Source organism: Helianthus annuus, chromosome 6, assembly GCF_002127325.2.
Source record: "Helianthus annuus cultivar XRQ/B chromosome 6, HanXRQr2.0-SUNRISE, whole genome shotgun sequence".
Classification (NCBI taxonomy): domain Eukaryota; kingdom Viridiplantae; phylum Streptophyta; class Magnoliopsida; order Asterales; family Asteraceae; genus Helianthus; species Helianthus annuus.
Window position 1 is genome coordinate 21,464,543 of NC_035438.2, and position 22,230 is coordinate 21,486,772.

The following is a 22,230-nucleotide window of genomic DNA, read 5'->3' on the forward strand; positions in this document are numbered from 1 at the left end:
GTTACCTTTAACCAATCTTAGGCAGATTTTTACAGTCGAAACGACAGATGGAAATTCTGTTAATATAGATAAGGTTTTGCAAGAAGGGAAAATAGAACTTTTAGGCCATAAATTTTCTGCAAACCTGCTACCTATGAAATTAGCCGGATTCGATATTGTATTAGGAATGGATTGGTTAGTAGCCAACCATGCTCGAATCCTTTGTGATAAGAATTCCGTAGAAATTCGTACCCCTACAGGAGAAATAATTTCAATTACACGAGATAAGCCACGAAAACCATTGAAATTTATTTCAACAATAAAGTTGGCCAGTTATTCAAGAAAACAGGCAATGGTGTATATGATTTCAGTAATCATTAACACTAAGAATAAGGAACTCAAGGAAATTCCAATAGTCTCAGAATATCCTGATGTATTCCCAGAAGAATTACCTGGATTACCACCTGATAGGGAAGTAGAATTTAGGATTCATGTAATTCCTGGAACTATACCAATAGCTAAGGCACCTTATCGATTAGCACATACAGAAATGCTAGAATTGAAAAAGTAGTTAGATGAATTACTAAGCAAAGGTTTCATACAACCTAGTTCATCCCCGTGGGGAGCACCAGTGTTGTTTGTGAAAAAGAAAGATGGATCGATGAGAATGTGTATCGATTATAGGGAACTGAATAAGGTTACAATTAAGAATCGATACCCATTACGTAGGATCGATGATCTTTTTGATCAACTTCAAGGAGCTAGATATTTTTCTAAAATAGACTTGCGCTCTGGATATCACCAATTGAAAGTACAAGAGGAGGACATACCTAAAACTGCTTTCAGAACTAGGTATGGTCATTATGAGTTTACAGTCATGCCCTTTGGACTAACGAATGCACCTACAGCATTCATGCATATGATGAATAGGATCTGTAAACCATACTTGGAAAAATTCGTAATTGTCTTCATTGACGATATACTTATTTATTCTAAAAGTCAGGACGAGAACTGTCAGCACCTGCATGCACTCTTAACATTGTTAAGAAAAGAGAAGCTTTATGCCAAATTCTCAAAGTGTGAATTCTGGCTGCAAGAAGTGCAATTTTTAGGACATGTGGTGAATCACGAAGGTATTCATGTAGATCCTGCTAAAATAGAAGCAATTACCAAATGGAAGGTCCCGCAATCAGCCATAGAAGTTAAAAGCTTTCTAGGATTAGCTGGATACTATAGGCGCTTTATTAAGGATTTTTCTAAAATAGCTGTGCCACTAACTAAGCTAACCTGTAAAGCAGTAAAGTTTGAATGGGGACCCAGGCAAGAAGAGGCTTTTAAGATTCTAAAGCAAAAGTTAACAAATGCTCCAATTCTGGCCTTGCCAGAAGGAACGAAAGATTTTGAAGTATACTGCGATGCTTCTGAGTTAGGATTAGGATGTGTATTAATGCAACGCAAAAAGGTAATTGCATATGCCTCAAGGCAATTGAAAAAGCATGAAGAAAATTATACAACTCATGACTTAGAATTAGGATCAATAATTTTTGCCCTTAAGATTTGGAGGCATTATCTGTATGGATGTAAGTTTATTGTATATACGGATCACAAAAGCTTAAGGTACATATTTGGGCAAAAAGAATTAAACATGAGGCAAAGAAGATGGATGGAAATCCTAAGTGATTACGACTGTGATATTCAGTATCATGAAGGAAAAGCAAACGTAGTTGCGGATGCCTTAAGTCGTAAGTATCATGAGAAGCAACGACGAGTTCGTATGCTTAGATTAAATTTGCAATTAGATTTAATTGAACAATTGAAGAAAGTTCAGGAAACAGCAATCAAGGACGATGCTGAAAGAATGAAAGGATATATAAAGGAACTAGAGCAAGGAAATGATGGAATTTGGAGATTCCATAAGAAAATAGTTTGGGTACCTAAGCAAGGAGAATTAAGAGATAAAATTTTAGAAGAAGCACATAAATCTAGGTATACCATGCATCCTGGTAGCAATAAGATGTATCAAGATTTAAGAAATAATTTCTGGTGGATAGGTATGAAAAAGGAAATAGCTAGATATGTATCTAAGTGTCTAACTTGTTCACAAGTAAAGGCAGAACATCAGAAACCTTCGGGACTGCTACAACAATTAGAAATGCCTGTATGGAAATGGGAACTCATAACAATGGATTTTGTTACTAAGTTACCCAAAACCAGAAAAGGTAATGATGCGATTTGGATAATTGTGGATCGATTAACCAAAGCAGCTCACTTTCTATCCATAAAGGAAACCTTTAGCATGGAGAAATTAGCCAAGTTGTATGTAGACGAAGTAGTATCCCTACATGGAGTTCCACTCTCCATTGTATCGGATAGAGATAGTCATTTCACTTCCCATTTCTGGACTAATTTTCAAGAAGCAATGGGAACCCGACTAAATTTAAGTACTGCATATCATCACAAACAGACGGACAAAGTGAAAGAACGATACAAACTTTGGAAGACATGCTCCGGGCATGTGTGATTGATTTCGGTGGAAAATTGGGATGATCACCTACCTTTAATTGAATTCTCCTATAACAATAGTTATCATTCAAGTATCGAAGCTGCCCCATTCGAAGCACTTTATGGACGCAAGTGCCGAACTCCAGTTTGTTAGGCAGAAATAGGAGAAAGTCAATTATCAGGACCTGAAATTGTGCAAGAAACCACTGACAAGATAACTCAAATCAAAGAAAGACTGAAAACGCCTCGAGATCGTCAGAAAAGCTATGCAGACAATCGCCGCAAGCCACTAGAGTTTCAAGTCGGAGACAAGGTACTTTTAAAAGTTTCTCCTTGGAAAGGAATCATACGATTTGGTAAGAAAGGAAAGCTGAGTCCAAGGTACGTAGGACCATTTTCAATAATTCAACGAATAGGACCAGTTGCTTATCGTTTACAACTACCAGAAGAACTAGCTGGGGTACATGATGTATTTCATGTATCCAATCTCAAGAAATGTCTGTCAGACGAATCCCTGGTAGTACCTCTTCAAGATGTAGAGGTAAATGAAAGGTTAAAATTTGTAGAGAAGCCACTGCAGATAGAAGACAGAAAAGTCAAATTTCTCAAGCACAAAAGACTAGTGCTGGTCAAAGTCAAGTGGGATTCAAAAAGAGGACCTGAATATACTTGTGAGATAGAATCAGAGATGAAATGAAAGTATCCTCACTTATTTCAATAAATCTCGAGGACGAGATTTTAATTATGGTGGGGAGGATGTAAGGATCTTCAAAAATGTCCCTAAATAACCCATAAATACAAAATCGGACCCTGAAACCCTACTGTTCATGAAAAATCAAGAACAATCAAGAAAATTGGGTTCAGACGGGCCGCGTAAGGGTAAGCCTATGGCTTACGCGGGCCGCTACAACTCGATAACTAACCGGATAAGTTTTAAGGTTTCTAGACGGGCCACGTAAAACATAAGGTATGTTTACGGGGGCCGCGTCAACTTAAGTTTGACCGGATAAGTATTCCGGGGCCACGTGTTGACCATCTGGGACCTACTCATGACCAATCAAACCTACGCCTAGACTAGGCGGCCTCGCGGGCCGCGTAAGATGTATGTGTGGGTACGCGGGCCGCGTAAAACCCATTTTCAGGCTATAAATAGCCTAGCTCAGGGGCTTTCATTCCGTGTCGCTGAAAACTTTCAAAAACGAAGTTAGGCTGTTCAAAATCATAAATTCATATAGTGCGGTACTGCTACGATACCGGGTATTAACTCGATCGCTGTTACGATTCAATGTCCGATCGATTAAAACTATCCGATGAATGTTTAAGTGCTGCTCAAATTAGGGTTTATACTTTGTCATTCGTCGTTAATTCGATGGATGTTTAAGTATTGCACTTTGTCATTTATCGTGAGGGTTTGATCTCGTGAGTTGTCCTAAATGCTGTATTAGTTACTAACCTGGTTCGTGTGCATTGTTATTTAAATTAGGTTATCAGGATAATCAATAGGCTAAGCCTTGCCTTGCCCGTATAAATCTGCAATGTGAGTCATTCTATTTTTATCAAATTATTTCCAAAACTTTATTTATTTCAAAGTTATAATTACAGGGATTAAGTCTTTGTAATCACCAAGTTACAGCCGGTATGTGGAGTTTTGTATACATTACTTGATAACCGTCACCATTGGACAACGAGTTAGCCAAGGGGTGATAAACCACAGTCACAGACACCAATTGGACAACGAGATAGCCAATAGGTGGTCGAGTGACAAATACTGTGGGTATATGGTTGATAAACAGAAACATTGTAATCGCTCTTAATACTGTAAATTATAACTAAGTATTGTTTTAGACAAAAAGAATGATTCACTCAGTATTTCCCCGCTGACAAAAACCTTTTTCAAACATGTTTCAGGTGATCTGTTGTGATCCAGGAAAAAAGTGCCATGAAGCACTACAAACTTAAGGAAGTGGCTCAAAATAAAATAAAGAAACATGTTTTGTAAAAATAAAGATTTCCCAGTGAAATCACTTTATTGTAAATTACAGGGTTTTATCCCTGAATTATATAATAAATCAAACGGGCATTTTAGTATTAAAAGATCCTGTATTAAAGACTTCTGCTGTCGCCTAAATTAAATACCACAGGATTCCTGTCCCGCGGCTCTGGACCGGGTCAAACCGGGGCTAGGGCCGTGACAGGAAAAGGTGGTATCAGAGCCACTGATTTAAGCCTATTAAAGTATTTGGGGAATACTTAAAATTTCTGATTGCCAATTCTGTAATTATGTGTTTTATTAACTGATTATTTGTTAGTTACAGTATGGGTAAACAAAGACTTTCGGCTATCTATCATAGATTAGATACTTCACCTAAGGAAAAAGGAACTTCCTCAAAATACCCAGCTGATATGGGTGAAGGAATATTTGTCCGTAAAGCCCAGTTTGAAAAGCCACTTTCTCCCAATAAAAGAAATTTGATTATTAGGAAAAGTCAGGAGAAAGGAAAGAAATCCCAACCAAAGAAAGTGAGGTTTAATCCGGAAACCCAGGAAATAGGCAATGATCCACCTTGGAAAGACAAATTAGATGAAAAATGGGCAGATCTTTACATGTTAGCCACTGTAGCAGTAAATACCGATCTTTAAAAAAAATTGTTAGGACCCTGAATCAGTATTAGTACCTATGCTACCTACAAGCCAGAAACTCTAAAGAAAAGTTATCCCGTAAATAAATAAGTTACGATAAACCCTATTGTGTTTCAAATTTCAGTTATCCTTTGTATTAAATTAATTACCCGGTATACAATAATACTTAAATGTTTATTTGTGAAATTTTGTTATAAAATTTTAACTTAGCATTTTTGTGCATTTTGCATATATCCTAAACATCATGAATGAGTTATCTGAAGCCCTTCAGAATCTCAATCTCTATCCTGTGCTAATTGAAGTTTCCAACGACTTCACTGGTTACTTTGCCGATGTGGAGGAACCTATGGAATTTCAAGCTCCACCTCCAGAGAAAGCAAAACTTAAGAAAAGAAGAAGATATGTAGGCTGGAGAAAAGTACGTAGGAGGAAACCAGCAACTAGGAGAATTCCAAAAGTAGAAAATCCTCTGGATAAAGGAAAAGGAAAAGAAATCGGGGAAAGTTCTAGGCAAATCGAGGAATTGCCACTACAGGAAGAATTAGATCGTATACTGGCAAGCTGTGACATCATCAGGCCTATTAACAATAACCTCTACCCTTATTCTGCTGAAACCCAACTTCCAATAAATTTTGAACCAGCTATTCCAGACCCTCTAATCCACGCCCAACCTTTAAGAGGAATGGACGAGTGGTGGACTAACGACTGGCAGTTTCAAAACCTACTAAATAGCCCTTATACCTTTCTCCCTCAGTTCGACTCAGAACCTATACCAAACCCACCGATGAGCAACGAAAACTTAGCCGAACTCCGCCAGTTTGGCGAAGAGCTGATAGATACAGGGAATAGGATCCGGGAAATGGGAGAACAAATCTCCTGGAAATACGACGAAAGGGAACGTCGCTACTAAAATGCCAGCTGACAAAGGAATAGTGGGGTTGGAAGGTTGTGTTTGTATAATAATAGTAATAACAAAAATATAACTTCGTAAAATAGAAATAAAACATTGTAAGATAAACAGTGTGTACGGATGCCTAACATAATCTATAAAAATGAAAGTCGAGAAATCGACAATTTTGATTATACGTGTGTGGAAAGATTTATGTGATTATGTGCAATTGTTTTGTTATATTATTAATTATTTGACGCTAATAGTTTACACCTATAATAATTATCAGATGGAAAACGCTGATAATGAACCAGTTAATGAAGTAAACCAATCCGAGCAAAATCAGGAAAATCAATTTATGACTAAGCAAGATATCGAGAATATTGTTGCTCAAGGGATAGCCAATGCTATTCCAGCAATCCTGGCTGCTACTCAGAAACCTGCTGAACCGTAACAAATTATACCTAGTAAATGTACTCAAGAAGATAACTTCAGTAATAGTGTAAACGGAGGCGGCAATCATGATAATCACAACAATGATCCACGGCAAGCCCCACTTCTTAAGAAAATGAAAGCTGCAACGCCTGGTTGCACTTATAAAGAATTTCTTGCTTGTAAACCAGCTGAATTTGTAGGCAACGAAGGGGCAACTGCGACACTGCGTTGGTTAGAGAAAACCGAAGCAGTAATTATGATAAGTAAATGTCCCGAAGAAGATAAGGTCATGTATGCGTCGCATCTTTTCAAAGAAGGGGCGCTAGAATGGTGGAATACGGTACTTCAAGCAAAAGGAAGAAATATGGCTTATGCCATAAGTTAGGAAGAATTTAAGCAGTTAATGGAAAGAAAATTCTGTCCCGAATATGAAAAAGAAAAAATGGCAAATAAATTCCTAACCCATCGGATGGTGGGTGTAGATTGTCGAGGGTATACGTCAACTTTCTTCGAATATGCTAGAGTGGTACCAACACTGGCTTCGCCAGAACCGGTACTCATTTCTCGCTATATTTGAGGATTAATTGGTGAAATCCGTAATATCGTTAAAGCTGCGAGACCTCGCACTATTGACGATGCGGTAGAATTAGCTAACACCTTAACTGATGAACTGGTACGCACAAGAGAAGAAAACCGGAAGAAGGTGTTGGCTAAGAAAATTACCCAAGGATTTCGTATGGGTAATAATAGTAAGAAGAAGGGAACCGGGCAATCTTTCACTCCACCTTTCTACAGAAATTGCAGAAAGAAACATTTTGGAAAACGCAATGAACCCTGCAACTTTTGCAAAGTTGTAGGACATCGTAAGGAAGATTGTAGGAAAAAGACCAGGATCTGCTATAACTGTGGAGAAGCCGGGCATTTCAAAACTGAATGTCCCAAATTGGTTAAACCAGCAGACAACAAGGCTAAGACGACCGACGGAACTACTAAGAAGAATGCCAGAGCATTCCAGCTGACTACTCAAGAAGCATAACTCATTCCAGATGTGATAGCTGGTACGTTCCTAGTGCATAGTGTGTATGCAAAAGTATTATTTGACTCTGGTGCAAACCAAAGTTTTATTAATACTTCATTCTGCCAAGCTCTTAAGTTACCTTTAACCAATCTTAGGCAGATTTTTACAGTCGAAACGGCAAATGGAAATTCTGTTAATATAGATAAGGTTTTGCAAGAAGGGAAAATAGAACTTTTAGGCCATAAATTTTCTGCAAACCTGCTACCTATGAAATTAGCCGGATTCGATATTGTATTAGGAATGGATTGGTTAGTAGCCAACCATGCTCGAATCCTTTGTGATAAGAATTCCGTAGAAATTCGTACCCCTACAGGAGAAATAATTTCAATTACACGAGATAAGCCACGAAAACCATTGAAATTTATTTCAACAATAAAGTTGGCCAGTTATTCAAGAAAACATGCAATGGTGTATATGATTTCAGTAATCATTAACACTAAGAATAAGGAACTCAAGGAAATTCCAATAGTCTCAGAATATCCTGATGTATTCCCAGAAGAATTACCTGGATTACCACCTGATAGGGAAGTAGAATTTAGGATTCATCTAATTCCTGGAACTATACCAATAGCTAAGGCACCTTATCGATTAGCACCCACAGAAATGCTAGAATTGAAAAAGTAGTTAGATGAATTACTAAGCAAAGGTTTCATACAACCTAGTTCATCCCCGTGGGGAGCACCAGTGTTGTTTGTGAAAAAGAAAGATGGATCGATGAGAATGTGTATCGATTATAGGGAACTGAATAAGGTTACAATTAAGAATCGATACCCATTACGTAGGATCGATGATCTTTTTGATCAACTTCAAGGAGCTAGATATTTTTCTAAAATAGACTTGCGCTCTGGATATCACCAATTGAAAGTACAAGAGGAGGACATACCTAAAACTGCTTTCAGAACTAGGTATGGTCATTATGAGTTTACAGTCACGCCCTTTGGACTAACGAATGCACCTACAGCATTCATGCATATGATGAATAGGATCTATAAACCATACTTGGAAAAATTCGTAATTGTCTTCATTGACGATATACTTATTTATTCTAAAAGTCAGGACGAGCACTGTCAGCACCTGCATGCACTCTTAACATTGTTAAGAAAAGAGAAGCTTTACGCCAAATTCTCAAAGTGTGAATTCTGGCTGCAAGAAGTGCAATTTTTAGGACATGTGGTGAATCACGAAGGTATTCATGTAGATCCTGCTAAAATAGAAGCAATTACCAAATGGAAGGTCCCGCAATCAGCCATAGAAGTTAGAAGCTTTCTAGGATTAGCTGGATACTATAGGCGCTTTATTAAGGATTTTTCTAAAATAGCTGTGCCACTAACTAAGCTAACCTGTAAAGCAGTAAAGTTTGAATGGGGACCCAGGCAAGAAGAGGCTTTTAAGATTCTAAAGCAAAAGTTAACAAATGCTCCAATTCTGGCCTTGCCAGAAGGAACGAAAGATTTTGAAGTATACTGCGATGCTTCTGAGTTAGGATTAGGATGTGTATTAATGCAACGCAAAAAGGTAATTGCATATGCATCAAGGCAATTGAAAAAGCATGAAGAAAATTATACAACTCATGACTTAGAATTAGGATCAATAATTTTTGCCCTTAAGATTTGGAGGCATTATCTGTATGGAAGTAAGTTTATTGTATATACGGATCACAAAAGCTTAAGGTACATATTTGGGCAAAAAGAATTAAACATGAGGCAAAGAAGATGGATGGAAATCCTAAGTGATTACGACTGTGATATTCAGTATCATGAAGGAAAAGCAAACGTAGTTGCGGATGCCTTAAGTCGAAGTATCATGAGAAGCAATGACGAGTTCGTATGCTTAGATTAAATTTGCAATTAGATTTAATTGAACAATTGAAGAAAGTTCAGGAAACAGCAATCAAGGACGATGCTGAAGGAATGAAAGGATATATAAAGGAACTAGAGCAAGGAAATGATGGAATTTGGAGATTCCATAAGAAAAGAATTTGGGTACCTAAGCAAGGAGAATTAAGAGATAAAATTTTAGAAGAAGCACATAAATCTAGGTATACCATGCATCCTGGTAGCAATAAGATGTATCAAGATTTAAGAAATAATTTCTGGTGGATAGGTATGAAAAAGGAAATAGCTAGATATGTATCTAAGTGTCTAACTTGTTCACAAGTAAAGGCAGAACATCAGAAACCTTCGGGACTGCTACAACAATTAGAAATGCCTGTATGGAAATGGGAACTCATAACAATGGATTTTGTTACTAAGTTACCCAAAACCAGAAAAGGTAATGATGCGATTTGGATAATTGTGGATCGATTAACCAAAGCAGCTCACTTTCTATCCATAAAGGAAACCTTTAGCATGGAGAAATTAGCCAAGTTGTATGTAGACGAAGTAGTATCCCTACATGGAGTTCCACTCTCCATTGTATCGGATAGAGATAGTCATTTCACTTCCCATTTCTAGACTAATTTTCAAGAAGCAATGGGAACCCGACTAAATTTAAGTACTGCATATCATCACAAACAGACGGACAAAGTGAAAGAACGATACAAACTTTGGAAGACATGCTCCGGGCATGTGTGATTGATTTCGGTGGAAAATTGGGATGATCACCTACCTTTAATTGAATTCTCCTATAACAATAGTTATCATTCAAGTATCGAAGCTGCCCCATTCGAAGCACTTTATGGACGCAAGTGCCGAACTCCAGTTTGTTGGGCAGAAATAGGAGAAAGTCAATTATCAGGACCTGAAATTGTGCAAGAAACCACTGACAAGATAACTCAAATCAAAGAAAGACTGAAAACGCCTCGAGATCGTCAGAAAAGCTATGCAGACAATCGCCGCAAGCCGCTAGAGTTTCAAGTCGGAGACAAGGTACTTTTAAAAGTTTCTCCTTGGAAAGGAATCATACGATTTGGTAAGAAAGGAAAGCTGAGTCCAAGGTACGTAGGACTATTTTCAGTAATTCAACAAATAGGACCAGTTGCTTATCGTTTACAACTACCAGAAGAACTAGCTGGGGTACATGATGTATTTCATGTATCCAACCTCAAGAAATGTCTGTCAGACGAATCCCTGGTAGTACCTCTTCAAGATGTAGAGGTAAATGAAAGGTTAAAATTTATAGAGAAGCCACTGCAGATAGAAGACAGAAAAGTCAAATTTCTCAAGCACAAAAGACTAGTGCTGGTCAAAGTCAAGTGAGATTCAAAAAGAGGACCTGAATATACTTGTGAGATAGAATCAGAGATGAAATGAAAGTATCCTCACTTATTTCAATAAATCTCGAGGACGAGATTTTAATTAAGGTGGGGAGGATGTAAGGATCTTCAAAAATGTCCCTAAATAACCCATAAATACAAAATCGGACCCTGAAACCCTACTGTTCATGAAAAATCAAGAAAAATCAAGAAAATTGGGTTCAGACGGGCCGCGTAAGGGTAAGCCTATGGCTTACGCGGGCCGCTACAACTCGATAACTAACCGGATAAGTTTTAAGGTTTCCAGACGGGCCGCGTAAAACAAAAGGTATGTTTACGCGGGTCACGTCAACTTAAGTTTGACCGGATAAGTATTCCGGGGCCACGTGTTGACCATCTGGGGACCTACTCATGACCAATCAAACCTACGCCTAGACTAGGCGGCCTCGCGGGCCGCGTAAGATGTATGTGTGGGTTTACGCGGGCCGCGTAAAACCCATTTTCAGGCTATAAATAGCCTAGCTCAGGGGCTTTCATTCCGTGTCGACGAAAACTTTCAAAAACGAAGTTAGGCTGTTCAAAATCATAAATTCGTATAGTGAGGTACTGCTACGATACCGGGTATTAACTCGATCGCTGTTACGATTCAATGTCCGATCGATTAAAACTATCCGATGAATGTTTAAGTGCTGCTCAAATTAGGGTTTATACTTTGTCATTCGTCGTTAATTCGATGGATGTTTAAGTATTGCACTTTGTCATTTATTGTGAGGGTTTGATCTCGTGAGTTGTCGTAAATGCTGTATTAGTTACTAACCTGGTTCGTGTGCATTGTTATTTAAATTAGGTTATCAGGATAATCAATAGGCTAAGCCTTGCCTTGCCCGTATAAATCTGCAATGTGAGTCATTCTCTTTTTATCAAATTATTTACAAAACTCTATTTATTTCAAAGTTATAATTACAGGGATTAAGTCTTTGTAATCACCAAGTTACAGCCGGTATGTGGGGTTTTGTATACATTACTTGATAACCGTCACCATTGGACAACGAGTTAGCCAAGGGGTGATATGACCACAGTCACAGACACCAATTGGACAACGAGATAGCCAATAGGTGGTCGAGTGTCAAATACTGTGGGTATATGGTTGATAAACAGAAACATTGTAATCGCTCTTAATACTGTAAATTATAACTAAGTATTGTTTTAGACAAAAAGAATGATTCACTCAGTATTTCCCGGCTGACAAAAACCTTTTTCAAACATGTTTCAAGTGATCTGTTGTGATCCAGGAAAAAGTGCCATGAAGCACTACAAGCTTAAGGAAGTGGCTCAAAATAAAATAAAGAAACATGTTTTGTAAAAATAAAGATTTCCCAGTGAAATCACTTTATTGTAAATTACAGGGTTTTATCCCTAAATTATATAATAAATCAAACGGGCATTTTAGTATTAAAAGATCCTGTATTAAAGACTTCCGCTGTCGCCTAAATTAAATACCACGGGATTCCTGTCCCGCGGCTCTGGACCGGGTCAAACCGGGGCTAGGGCCATGACACTAGCCGAGGTAGTTCAAGGATATATGCGGCCCCTACTAACCTCTTGACACAATAATACCCAAGTACACACTCACTCGTACCCGATACATTTACGTTTAACAAGTTTAACATAGTGAGAAATGTTACAGAGGGATAATGAGAGGAGTTAGAATCAAGAGACTAAACAGTACTAACCTTGAGAGTTCGGGTTCTCACAAAGAAGACTATGAATCAAATGATGTTCGTGTTAATGAGGATCAAGAAATGTTTGAAGACTCTGATGATGCTAAATCAGTAGAACCAGAAACCGCTACTTTGATTCCTGCAAAAATGAGAAAAGATACCAGCAATATTGTCATTGGTTTGAGGGGAAAGCATCTGAAGTATAAGGTATTGCTCTTCTTTCCTTTCTACATCTGAAGTGGGAAAAACGGACTGGTCGGGTGTGGGTTTGGGTTAAAACATGTACGTTGTTGTTGCAGGTCCAAACTAGACAGGTCAGGCTGACTGGTGAATATTTTGTAAACATTTAATGACAAATTTAGTGATTTTTGGCCCGTTTGAATCTTTTCACTTTTAGCTTATATATTCAAAACTGAACTAGTTTGGCTTGTTATCAATGAAATGCAGCAGCCCATTTCTTTGATATTGACACCTCTAAGCTGATTATATCATTAGTTAAACCTTATCTGGCACTGGCAAGCATGAAAGAGGGTTTATAATGATTTTTTTGTTATTTAAGGATATACTACAAGCTTTTGGACCCAATGAACAACTGGAATGTCAATTGGATAAATAGTTGACGACTGTTGGTACTGATTTCTCTGAGCGAATGATTTACTCAATTGACTGATGCGTTCTTGAATCAAGTTAATCGCGAGAACAAGAAACTCTTCAAAAAGGTGGTTATTGTTGTTGAAGAAGATATGAGGTGTTCTAATAAAGGGGTTGTTTGGGTCTATGCGGGTCTGTTCGGAGACGAGAAATGGGCAATTTTAATATGAGGTGTGCCAAAAAAATGTTATTATAAATGTATCACTATTATGCATGCATATTTATTTTTTTAAAGTAAAAAGGTATAAAATAAAAATTCCGAAGTTAATTTTTCTTGGCATCATTGGTTAAATGTTGTATTCAAGATAATCCAAGTCATAGTCAACATCTTGTATGTAACCATTTGAAGGGGTATGGTCCCAGATCTCGCACCAAAGCGGTCTAGAAATTTTACCCTTTGGTCTAGAAATTTTACGAAAAGACTTGTTTCGAGGCATTTGACCCAAAGGGGCTTATGCCTTTACTTATACGCTTATCAAAGACTTACTCGATCATCAAATTTATTTTCAAACATCCCTTAAGGGTCGTTTGCCCGGTTTATCGATCGATGGCGTTTTGGTCAACTTTAGTCCCTCCTTTTACGACGAAGGACTTTCAATAACATACTTGACCAAAAACACACATTTTAGTTAAAATCTTATTTACACATACCTGACTCGGGTCAAAGTATAAACCCATTTTAATACATTGCTTTAATAACCGCTAATTAATAGCGACACAATTATCCATTCGCTATTCACTGTTGTGAGCATATAACTCGACAAATAATCATTAGTCGATATTGTCAAATGGTGATATCTTCTTCACCTTTTGACCCGTTTCATCTAAATGACCATTTTATCCTTGTGAGATGGTCTGACAGCTGACGAGCACTGGCTAGCTAGCAGGCCTCCTCCTTCTCCTTCATCCTCCGGCTATAAATAGAGGACTCCACCTCCAGGTTTAAGGATCCGCTTTCTCCTTCTCTTACTCTTAACACAAATTATCCTCAGAGCAATACTTATTCTCACGTCGGAGAGTGGTCACAAGGAGAACCCCCTATTCCCCTCCTTGTGGCGAGTCACCGGTGTTGTTTTATAAGATATTACTTGAGAGATCAGCTAAACGACGAGTGAAGAAAGAGGTTGAACCACCCTTAACGAGACGACCAGCTGGGATAACCTCGTGTTAACCAGTGTTTCATCAGAGCCCAAGATAAAACAAAAATTAGAGTAAAATGCGCGGTAGTCGTGGGTGATAGTTTCGTTATTACCGTCCTTTGTTAGACATTATCTCATCTACATATGTCAATTGAATTAAAAAAATAACATAATTCATTAAAACATTTGTAAAAACATATTTTTTTATGTCATTTTATGACATAAATCTATTGATTAAAATTGAATTTTCCTGCCCGCGAAGTTCGCGAGTCATAAACATCAAGCAGTTTACGATTTCTTCTGTTAACTTTATTAGCATATAGGGTACTTGATGATACATCTGTATTACTTGGGGAAAATTATTCCAAGACCGTTGAAGTAACACAGATGCCTTCGTCTTTGAGAAGATCCTTAATCAATAAATGGCAAAAATAAGAAATTAATAAGAACAATTTTTCTTACATAAGTCAATTAAATTATAGATGACATGAATCAGTAAAGCATTTGTAAACATAATTTTTAATGTAATATAACAACACAATTTTAATATTTTAAAATTAATTTTCTTGCCCGGAAGGTTCCCGGGTCATAGTCTAGTGATTTATACATAAATAAGCCAATCCATCAATGATTTATACATATAAATGGTGATTGAAACAATCAAACACAAATAGTAAACTCTAAAGTCTTAACTAAACACATCGCCTAAAACTCTAAACCTAATTAGTGTAAAACACTACGCATTTGTTCTATCATTTTTTCGATGTTTGTTAAATCGAAACACGTTCTATAGTTACAAAGCATGTTTTATAGACTTAAAAAAGTCCAATCCTAGGGCTGGCATATCGTGTCAACCCGACCTGATAAGACCCGAGCACGATAAGACACGAACTCGAAATAGGTAAACACGAACACGACACGAAATCTTATCGTGTCAAAATTTTCAAACACGAACACGAACCTGATAATAAACAGGTTACACGAAACGACCCGTTAAGACACGAAAAATTTACAGACGTATCATACAACCTTTTAAGACAAGAACACGACATGTTAAGACATGAACACGGCTTGTTACTATATGTTTGATATTTAGACATTAACAGGTCTAACAGGTGTTGTATAATGGTCTTAAGTCTTAACAAGTCATATTGTGTCTGACATGACTTGTTAAGACACGAACACGACCTGTTAAGACACGAACACGATAAGACACGAACACGAAACAAGTAAACACGAACACGACACGAAATTAAACAGGTCTTATCATGTCGACCTGTTATAGACACGAAACCTATTAAGGTTAAACATGCAACCTGTTAACTTACTGTAGATTCGTGTCGTGTTATTGTGTTCGTATCAGGATTGCCAGCCATATCCCATCCTCATTCTTTCCGTGCACAACCCATAAACACATATTAGTTTAAAAAAAACATGTAAATTTGATATTTCAATTTCCATTGTGAAATCTGATATATACTTTTGGGTAAATTACTTTTTGAGTCCCTGTCTTATAGTGGTTTTAACCACTTGAGTCCAAGATTAAAAAGTTTAACGCCCTGAGTCCCTATAACCTCATTTCTTAACTATTTGAGTCCAAATTTCTAACTCCGTTTGAATATTCTGTTAGTTTCTAATGAAAAGACTAAAATAGTCATGTATTTAAAAAAATAGAAATATAAACCTTATCTCACTTTTACAAACACTCAAACCCACTCATCAGTATCTCTCTCTAAACACCACCAAGAACCACCCTAGCCATCACACATCTTTACCGTACAACACTTCATCCTGACAACCACAACCACCTCACCTGCAGGCTGCAACCATACACCACTATCACCACAATGGTAACAGATGTCAATAACATGAATTACACCGCTCAAATGCTCAGAAAGCTACAAAATTCAAGTTGCAGAAAACATGATTCGAGGTTTAATACGCTGCCGCCGGAGTTTTGCTTGTGTTTGAGAAAATTTACCACTAACTTCACACACACAAAAAAAAATCGATCTAAAAATAAACCAACACCAAAATCGATCTCAAAAATCAGTCAAACCTGGTCAAAATCGGGTCAACTGAACGAAACTGATTAACATCGGTTGCTCTGGTGGTTATCGGGGGTAGCGATGGCTTCAGATCTGTTCGGGGGCGACGATGGCTTCTCAAACCCTGCACCCTCCATCATTATCCGCCATCGTTCCTTATCCTCCATCGTTCGAATTCAAAATTCAGATCCAGAGCTTCGCGAACTCGGTTACCCGTTGCGAGAAGCTCCGGCGCCGGTGAGGAACCAAGGATTAGTGGGATGGTGGTGGTAATGGGGCGACAACGTTCGAAATCACCGGCATTCCATGAGCGAGGTGTTTCGTATTCCAGTTTTTGATAATTGAATGAGTATTTTGAGTCGGTTTGTTGATTGGTGGTTCCTGATTCTTCCATTTTTTTTTGTTGTTGCAAGATTGTTTGATTAGAAACCTAGAAGATGATGAGGTTAGACTGAGTGACTTAGATAAATGCAGATCTGAAGATAGAGAATAAGAGAGAGAGAGTAAGAGAAAACTAAAAAAGTATAGTTTTTTTTTATTTTTTAATAATAGGGATAATTTGGTCATTTAACAAATTTTAACAAAATAATTCTAACTTAGTTAGAAAATTGGACTCAAATGATAAAAAAGAGAGGCTTTAAAGACTCAAGACGTTAAACTTTTTGATCTTGATAAAACCACTGTAACACATGCACTCAAAAAGTAATTTACCTATATTTTTAGAAGATATTCGAAGAAAATAATGCAATTTAAAAAGAAAAATCTCATTCTCCGTACTATATATAAACTCCCTGAAACCCTTCACGCACTCTTTGGAGATCCATCCGCCTAAACAACAACAAACCCTAACGTAACGAAGAAGTAGAGAGAGAGAGAAAGCTTACAGATTCTCTTTCTCTCTCTAACTTCACCATCGATCTGCACGCACATCGATCGTGATTCCGGTACGGATTATCTTCTTCTGTTTTTGTTAATAGTTTCAGTGTTATTCTGTTGTTTTGGATGTTTGTAATGACTGGTGGTGTTATTGTTGAGGTTGATTAGGTGTTGATTAACAATGGCGGATTCGGCTGCAGCAGCGTCGCAGGCACCTGTATCTGCGCAAGTTGTATGTATCGATTTAATAAGTTTTGTATGTTTATTTATGTATGACTGTTTGAGATTTTGTGTATGACTGTTATTGATGTGAGCTTTTGAATTAAATTTTAGCCGTACTGTTTTCGAAGAAGATTTCATGATTCTGCATTATGTCTTCTCAGTTGTTTTAAATTTGAATGAATGAATTAAATCTATGACAAATTATAGAAAGTTTTAACGTATGTAATATAAGTATGAAATTGTGTGATTATTTAGAGTTCTGTCATTAATTGTTCGTATTTAGGAGGGTTCATTATTCGAATCTGGCTCGAAAAACTTAAAATTTAATTCGTTTTGAATAAAAAATACCTATTTAAAATTCGATTTGAAGTCTGAAATCGAAATCTGGATTTGTGATTTTCGATTTGAAATCCGAATTTGAATATATCTTATTATATATGCCACTTTATTTTGAACTTTTTCTTATGTGGCTACTGGCTGGTTTAATGTATTTGGGATGCTACAATTATGATTTTGGCTATTTGATATATCAATGGTATTAGTTTTATAGATTTGTATTTATAGATTTGTATTTATAGTGTTCAATTTCATTAAGTTTGTAGTAGTCTTAAAATAAGTTATGTCTTTGGGTGAATTCGGATTTGAATCGAATCTCATATTGGACTCGAATTTGATTTTGAAATTCGAATTCGAATCCAGGTTTAAAAATCCAATTTCGATTCGGTTAAGTTGCAAATTTGAAATTTAATTCGTTTGAACATCCCTAGCCGTGTTTAACGGAGAGCTAACCGGTTGAAAGTTTAGTCTGAAACTCCGAATTTTTTTATGCTAGTTGGAATACATAGTACACTAAGAGATAGTTGATTTTGGAAAATGTTATATTGCAATTCGTTGGATGTTTAAACTTGCTTTATTTCATTTTAATTTGTATGTAAATGAATTTGATTGTTCTTTCAAACGTAATTGTCAATAGCGAGCGTAGCGATCGCTATAGTGTGCTATGTAGCGTATAGGTCTAGGCTCGCTATTAGGGTTGTAGCAATAGATAGCCATGATAGCGATAGATTGCGACAATTTTTTTTTTTTATTTTTTTGAATATAAATAGCAATTAAACACAGCCATAAAATAGCTGGATTTTAGGTTTTTGTTAAATATACATGTAAAATAGCATATATACCGTGGTATTTTGATATAATATACATATTAAAATTTTTAAAACTTTTTTTCTAGTGTATGGCTAGTTATAAAATAGCCGCCCGCTAATTATCGCTATTCGCTATGTAGCATATAGGTACCTTATCGTTATTTGTCGCTAATCGCCATTAACAACTATGCTTTCAAACTCTTTGGCAATAAACAGGTCGGGAATGCGTTTGTTCAGCAGTATTATCATGTACTGCACCAGTCATCTGAGCTAGTTCATCGTTTCTATCAGGATATCAGTAAACTTGGTCGCCCCGAAGAAGATGGTTCTATGAGCATGACTACTACTATGGACGTATGGTCTCCGTCGATCTTTTCCATTCATATATTAAGTGACGAGTCTCTGTGTTTTAGTATAGTTCTTCAGGTTGCTTGTCTGATTCTTTCGCTGGTATTGACTTGCAGGCAATCAATGACAAAATACTGTCACTTAACTACGGCGACTTCAGGGCTGAAATCAGAACCGTTGATGCACAAGAATCAATGAACGGTGGAGTCAGTGTTCTGGTAACCGGATATCTGACTGGAAAGGATGATATTCCTCAGAATTTCACACAATCATTCTTTCTTGCACCTCAAGACAAAGGCTACTTTGTGTTAAATGACATGTTCCGTTACGTTGAGAATGCTAATCATCATGGAGAAGACCATGCTTCTGATGAGGATGCACTGGCTTCTGTAACTCCCGAGCAAGGTGACTGCTAATTATACATGATTAGCTTAACGAAATTATCTTAATTAATTTTCTCTCATATATTTTTTTAAGTTGAATGATCTGCAGTTACCGAAATTGTTCCGGTGCCAGAGAACAATATTTCTGAGCAAGCTAGTGTATCGGCAGATGAATCTCATGCAGAAAAGGTTGTTCCTGTGGAGAATGGAGACGTACCGATAGAAAAGGAGGAAGAACCAGTTCTTAAGGTTGTTGATGAAGTGCAGGATTCATCACCGGTGGAAGCTGAATCTCAGACCAAAATTGAGAAAGCACCAAAGAAGTCATATGCTTCTATTGTAAGTTGCCTGTTATTGATATTATCAGTTACAGTAAACAACACACATCCATAGGCATAATTCAAACTGGTTGGGTTCAGCTTGAAGGTTTAAATTCCGTTCATTTTTAAATAAATCTGTTACTAAAACATAACCTTTAGTGTAATTCTCCGAATAAAACGATTTAGGAGGCTGCATTCGTTAAATCTGAACTTTGGTCAACTTTCAACCTGTTTGACCTGTTCAATCCATTCATCAGTACCCGTTCTCTTTAGGCTTTTTTTCATATGACCCATTAGAGATAAGACAATTGTCTTATAAACAGTTTATATGGATTATATCTGAGTAAGCAAGAGGGCACGTGTTTTGTCATGCATTTAAATCTAAACTTTTGTCGACTTTCAACTCGTTTGACCTGTAAATTGCATTCATCCCCCGTTCCCCTCGTTTTTTTTTCATTTGACCCGTTAGAGATAAAGACAAACCCTAATCTAAGCAAGCTAGGGACACTGTGTTGTATGAACTTTTTTATGTTTTACCTCTAAACAAAGAAAAAACAGTCATTTATGTCCTATGATATGTCTGCTGTGTTTAAGGTAATGGATATGAAGCAAAATGGTGTATCCTTTTCATCTCCAGCACCTGCACCCAGAAAACCTCAACCAAAGAAACAAGAACAACCTTTGCATAATGCTCTTGCAACTACTGTAGCTAATGAACCAGCGGCTTCCAACGGGGATGCTGTCGAAAATGGTCTTCATGAGGAAGAAGGTATGCATACGGTTTCATCCTGTGGGCTCTTCTGTGTTCATGCATGAGTTTTATACTTTTATTTAATATATATTTTCTGTTTTTACAGTTGAAGGTTATTCTGTGTATATCAAGGGTCTCCCAGTGAGTGCTACACATGCAATGCTGGAAGAGGAATTCAAGAAGTTTGGGCCTATTAAACCTAATGGTATCCAAGTTCGAAGCAACAGGGTATGTAATGACTCATTCTGTATAAATGTTTGTTTTTTCTTTTTAATTTTTTACTCACTTGAAACTCATTTTGCAGCAACAGGGATTTTCTTTTGGTTTTGTTGAATTTGAGACACCTGAAGCAGTTCAAAAGGCCATCGAGGTATTTTTGTAGTTATTTTTTTTCATTTTTTAACGGAGAACTAAGGTCACCTATTGTATGCTTTGTTTCTTCGTAATTATTACACCATCTGTAAAAGTGATCGTTTAGATTATACTAGGGGTGCAAACGAGCCAAGCGGCTCGCAAGCTGCTCGAGATTGGCTCGATAAATAAACGAGCCCGAGCCGAGCTTGCGCCTGAAATAAAGCTCCTTTATTTATCGAGCCCAAGCTCGAGCCTGGCATGTAAAGTTGTTTAGTAAATGAGCTGAGCCGAGCTTCACTTATCGAGCTCGCGAGCCTAAACGATATATTATTTATATTGTTTTTATTTAATATATTAATTAATTAAGTAATAGATAATAAATAAGCCGAGCCCGAGCCGAGCTCGAGCTCTCATAAGTTAATCGATATCGAGCCTGGTCGAGCTCGGGCTCAGCTCGGCTTGTTTGCACCCCTAGTTTATACTAAGCGTAGCAAAACCGGCTTGGCTGGGTCATGTCAAAATGGGTCATTTATATATCGTCAGTTTGGTTGGGTAAAAATGAGTTTACCGGATGTATTAATGTGTTCAGGCTTCGCCAATCACAATCAATGGAAAAAATGCTGCTGTTGAAGAGAAGCGATCCACGAACTCTAGAGGTATGTTTTTAGATGATAATGAATTTAAAAAAAAATATTATCTTGTGTAATAACAAGTGTATGGAATATCTTGTGCTATCAATTTATTTTTTAACCACCTGACTGTTTATAGGAGGAAATCGGGGAAGATTTGTGGGTGGAAGAGGACCCGGATTCAGAACCGATGGCATGAGAAATCGTGGAAACTATGGAGGTGGCAGAGGTTACAATCGTGGCGGTGATTTTGGCGGTAGCAGGAATGATTATGGTAACAGAGGTGGTGGCAGCCGGGGAGGACCAGCTTCAAATCGCGGTGGTGATGGATATCAAAGAGACTACGGTCGTGTGAATCGTGGAGATGTTAATGGAACTACCAGAAGTACAACACAGTGAGATATTGCTTTTACCTCACCAGGTTCATGCCCATATGGCTGGTTTTTTGGCTTCACGTTTTAAAGTTGCAGCGGTTAGGTAGTAGAAATAATATATTAATAACGGCTTATTGGTTTATTTAAGGATTTTTTTTTCTAACGTTTGTTTTGGCATATGTTCTTTCACGGTGATAATAGATGGGTAGAAAAGAGGTTTATTTTTTTTATGATTTTTTACTTTGTAGTATAGTTGTAGTCGTGAATTGTATTGTTTTTGTTTTGTCGGATTCGTTGAAAGTTTTTTTTTTTTTTTTTTTGTTTCGTCTTACCAACAATTCTCATTTGGTTTTTGTCAAGCATCTAACCTCACTTTGATGAAAGGATCTAATTTACAGTTCGATAACGTTATAGCTAGGGCAACCAATGGGTAAATCCAAAAGGATCTGATGGTTTTTTATGCTAACCTTTTAAGATGCGTATCATTAGCTTTTTAGCGTTGTTCTCCGCTCTGCAAGGTTGATTTCAATTGTACTACGATTTGTATCCTTGG

At 37.2% G+C, this 22,230-nt stretch overlaps 1 protein-coding gene and 1 pseudogene across 2 annotated transcripts; both read left to right on the forward strand.

Moving 5' to 3' along the window:
• The window catches only part of LOC110944513, a 96,232-nt pseudogene extending 83,558 nt beyond the window's left edge, over positions 1-12,674 (forward strand).
• A 4,385-nt stretch (positions 12,675-17,059) lies between these two features.
• Positions 17,060-21,960, forward strand: LOC110909359 (nuclear transport factor 2). Of its 2 annotated transcripts, none has more exons than XM_022154384.2 (10): positions 17,060-17,219; positions 17,320-17,383; positions 18,735-18,872; positions 18,983-19,271; positions 19,359-19,588; positions 20,164-20,338; positions 20,427-20,548; positions 20,625-20,690; positions 21,264-21,330; positions 21,443-21,960. In XM_022154384.2, exons 2-10 carry the CDS (start codon positions 17,333-17,335, stop codon positions 21,700-21,702), a joined length of 1,398 nt encoding a protein of 465 aa, XP_022010076.1. In that variant the 5' UTR covers positions 17,060-17,219; positions 17,320-17,332; the 3' UTR covers positions 21,703-21,960. The 2 variants fall into 2 exon arrangements, with proteins under 2 accessions (XP_022010076.1, XP_022010077.1); XM_022154385.2 differs by having other exon boundaries at positions 17,075-17,219; positions 17,311-17,383.
• Positions 21,961-22,230: the final 270 nt, after the last annotated feature.

What these genes read in the sequence shown, in the direction of transcription:
- LOC110909359 (XM_022154384.2), top strand. Translation starts at nt 17,333, where the DNA reads ATGGCGGATTCGGCTGCAGCAGCGTCGCAGGCACCTGTATCTGCGCAA. An exon ending in TGGTCTTCATGAGGAAGAAG is followed by an intron (nt 20,339 to 20,426) that starts GTATGCATACGG and finishes CTGTTTTTACAG; the next exon opens with TTGAAGGTTATTCTGTGTAT. An exon ending in CAGTTCAAAAGGCCATCGAG is followed by an intron (nt 20,691 to 21,263) that starts GTATTTTTGTAG and finishes TAATGTGTTCAG; the next exon opens with GCTTCGCCAATCACAATCAA.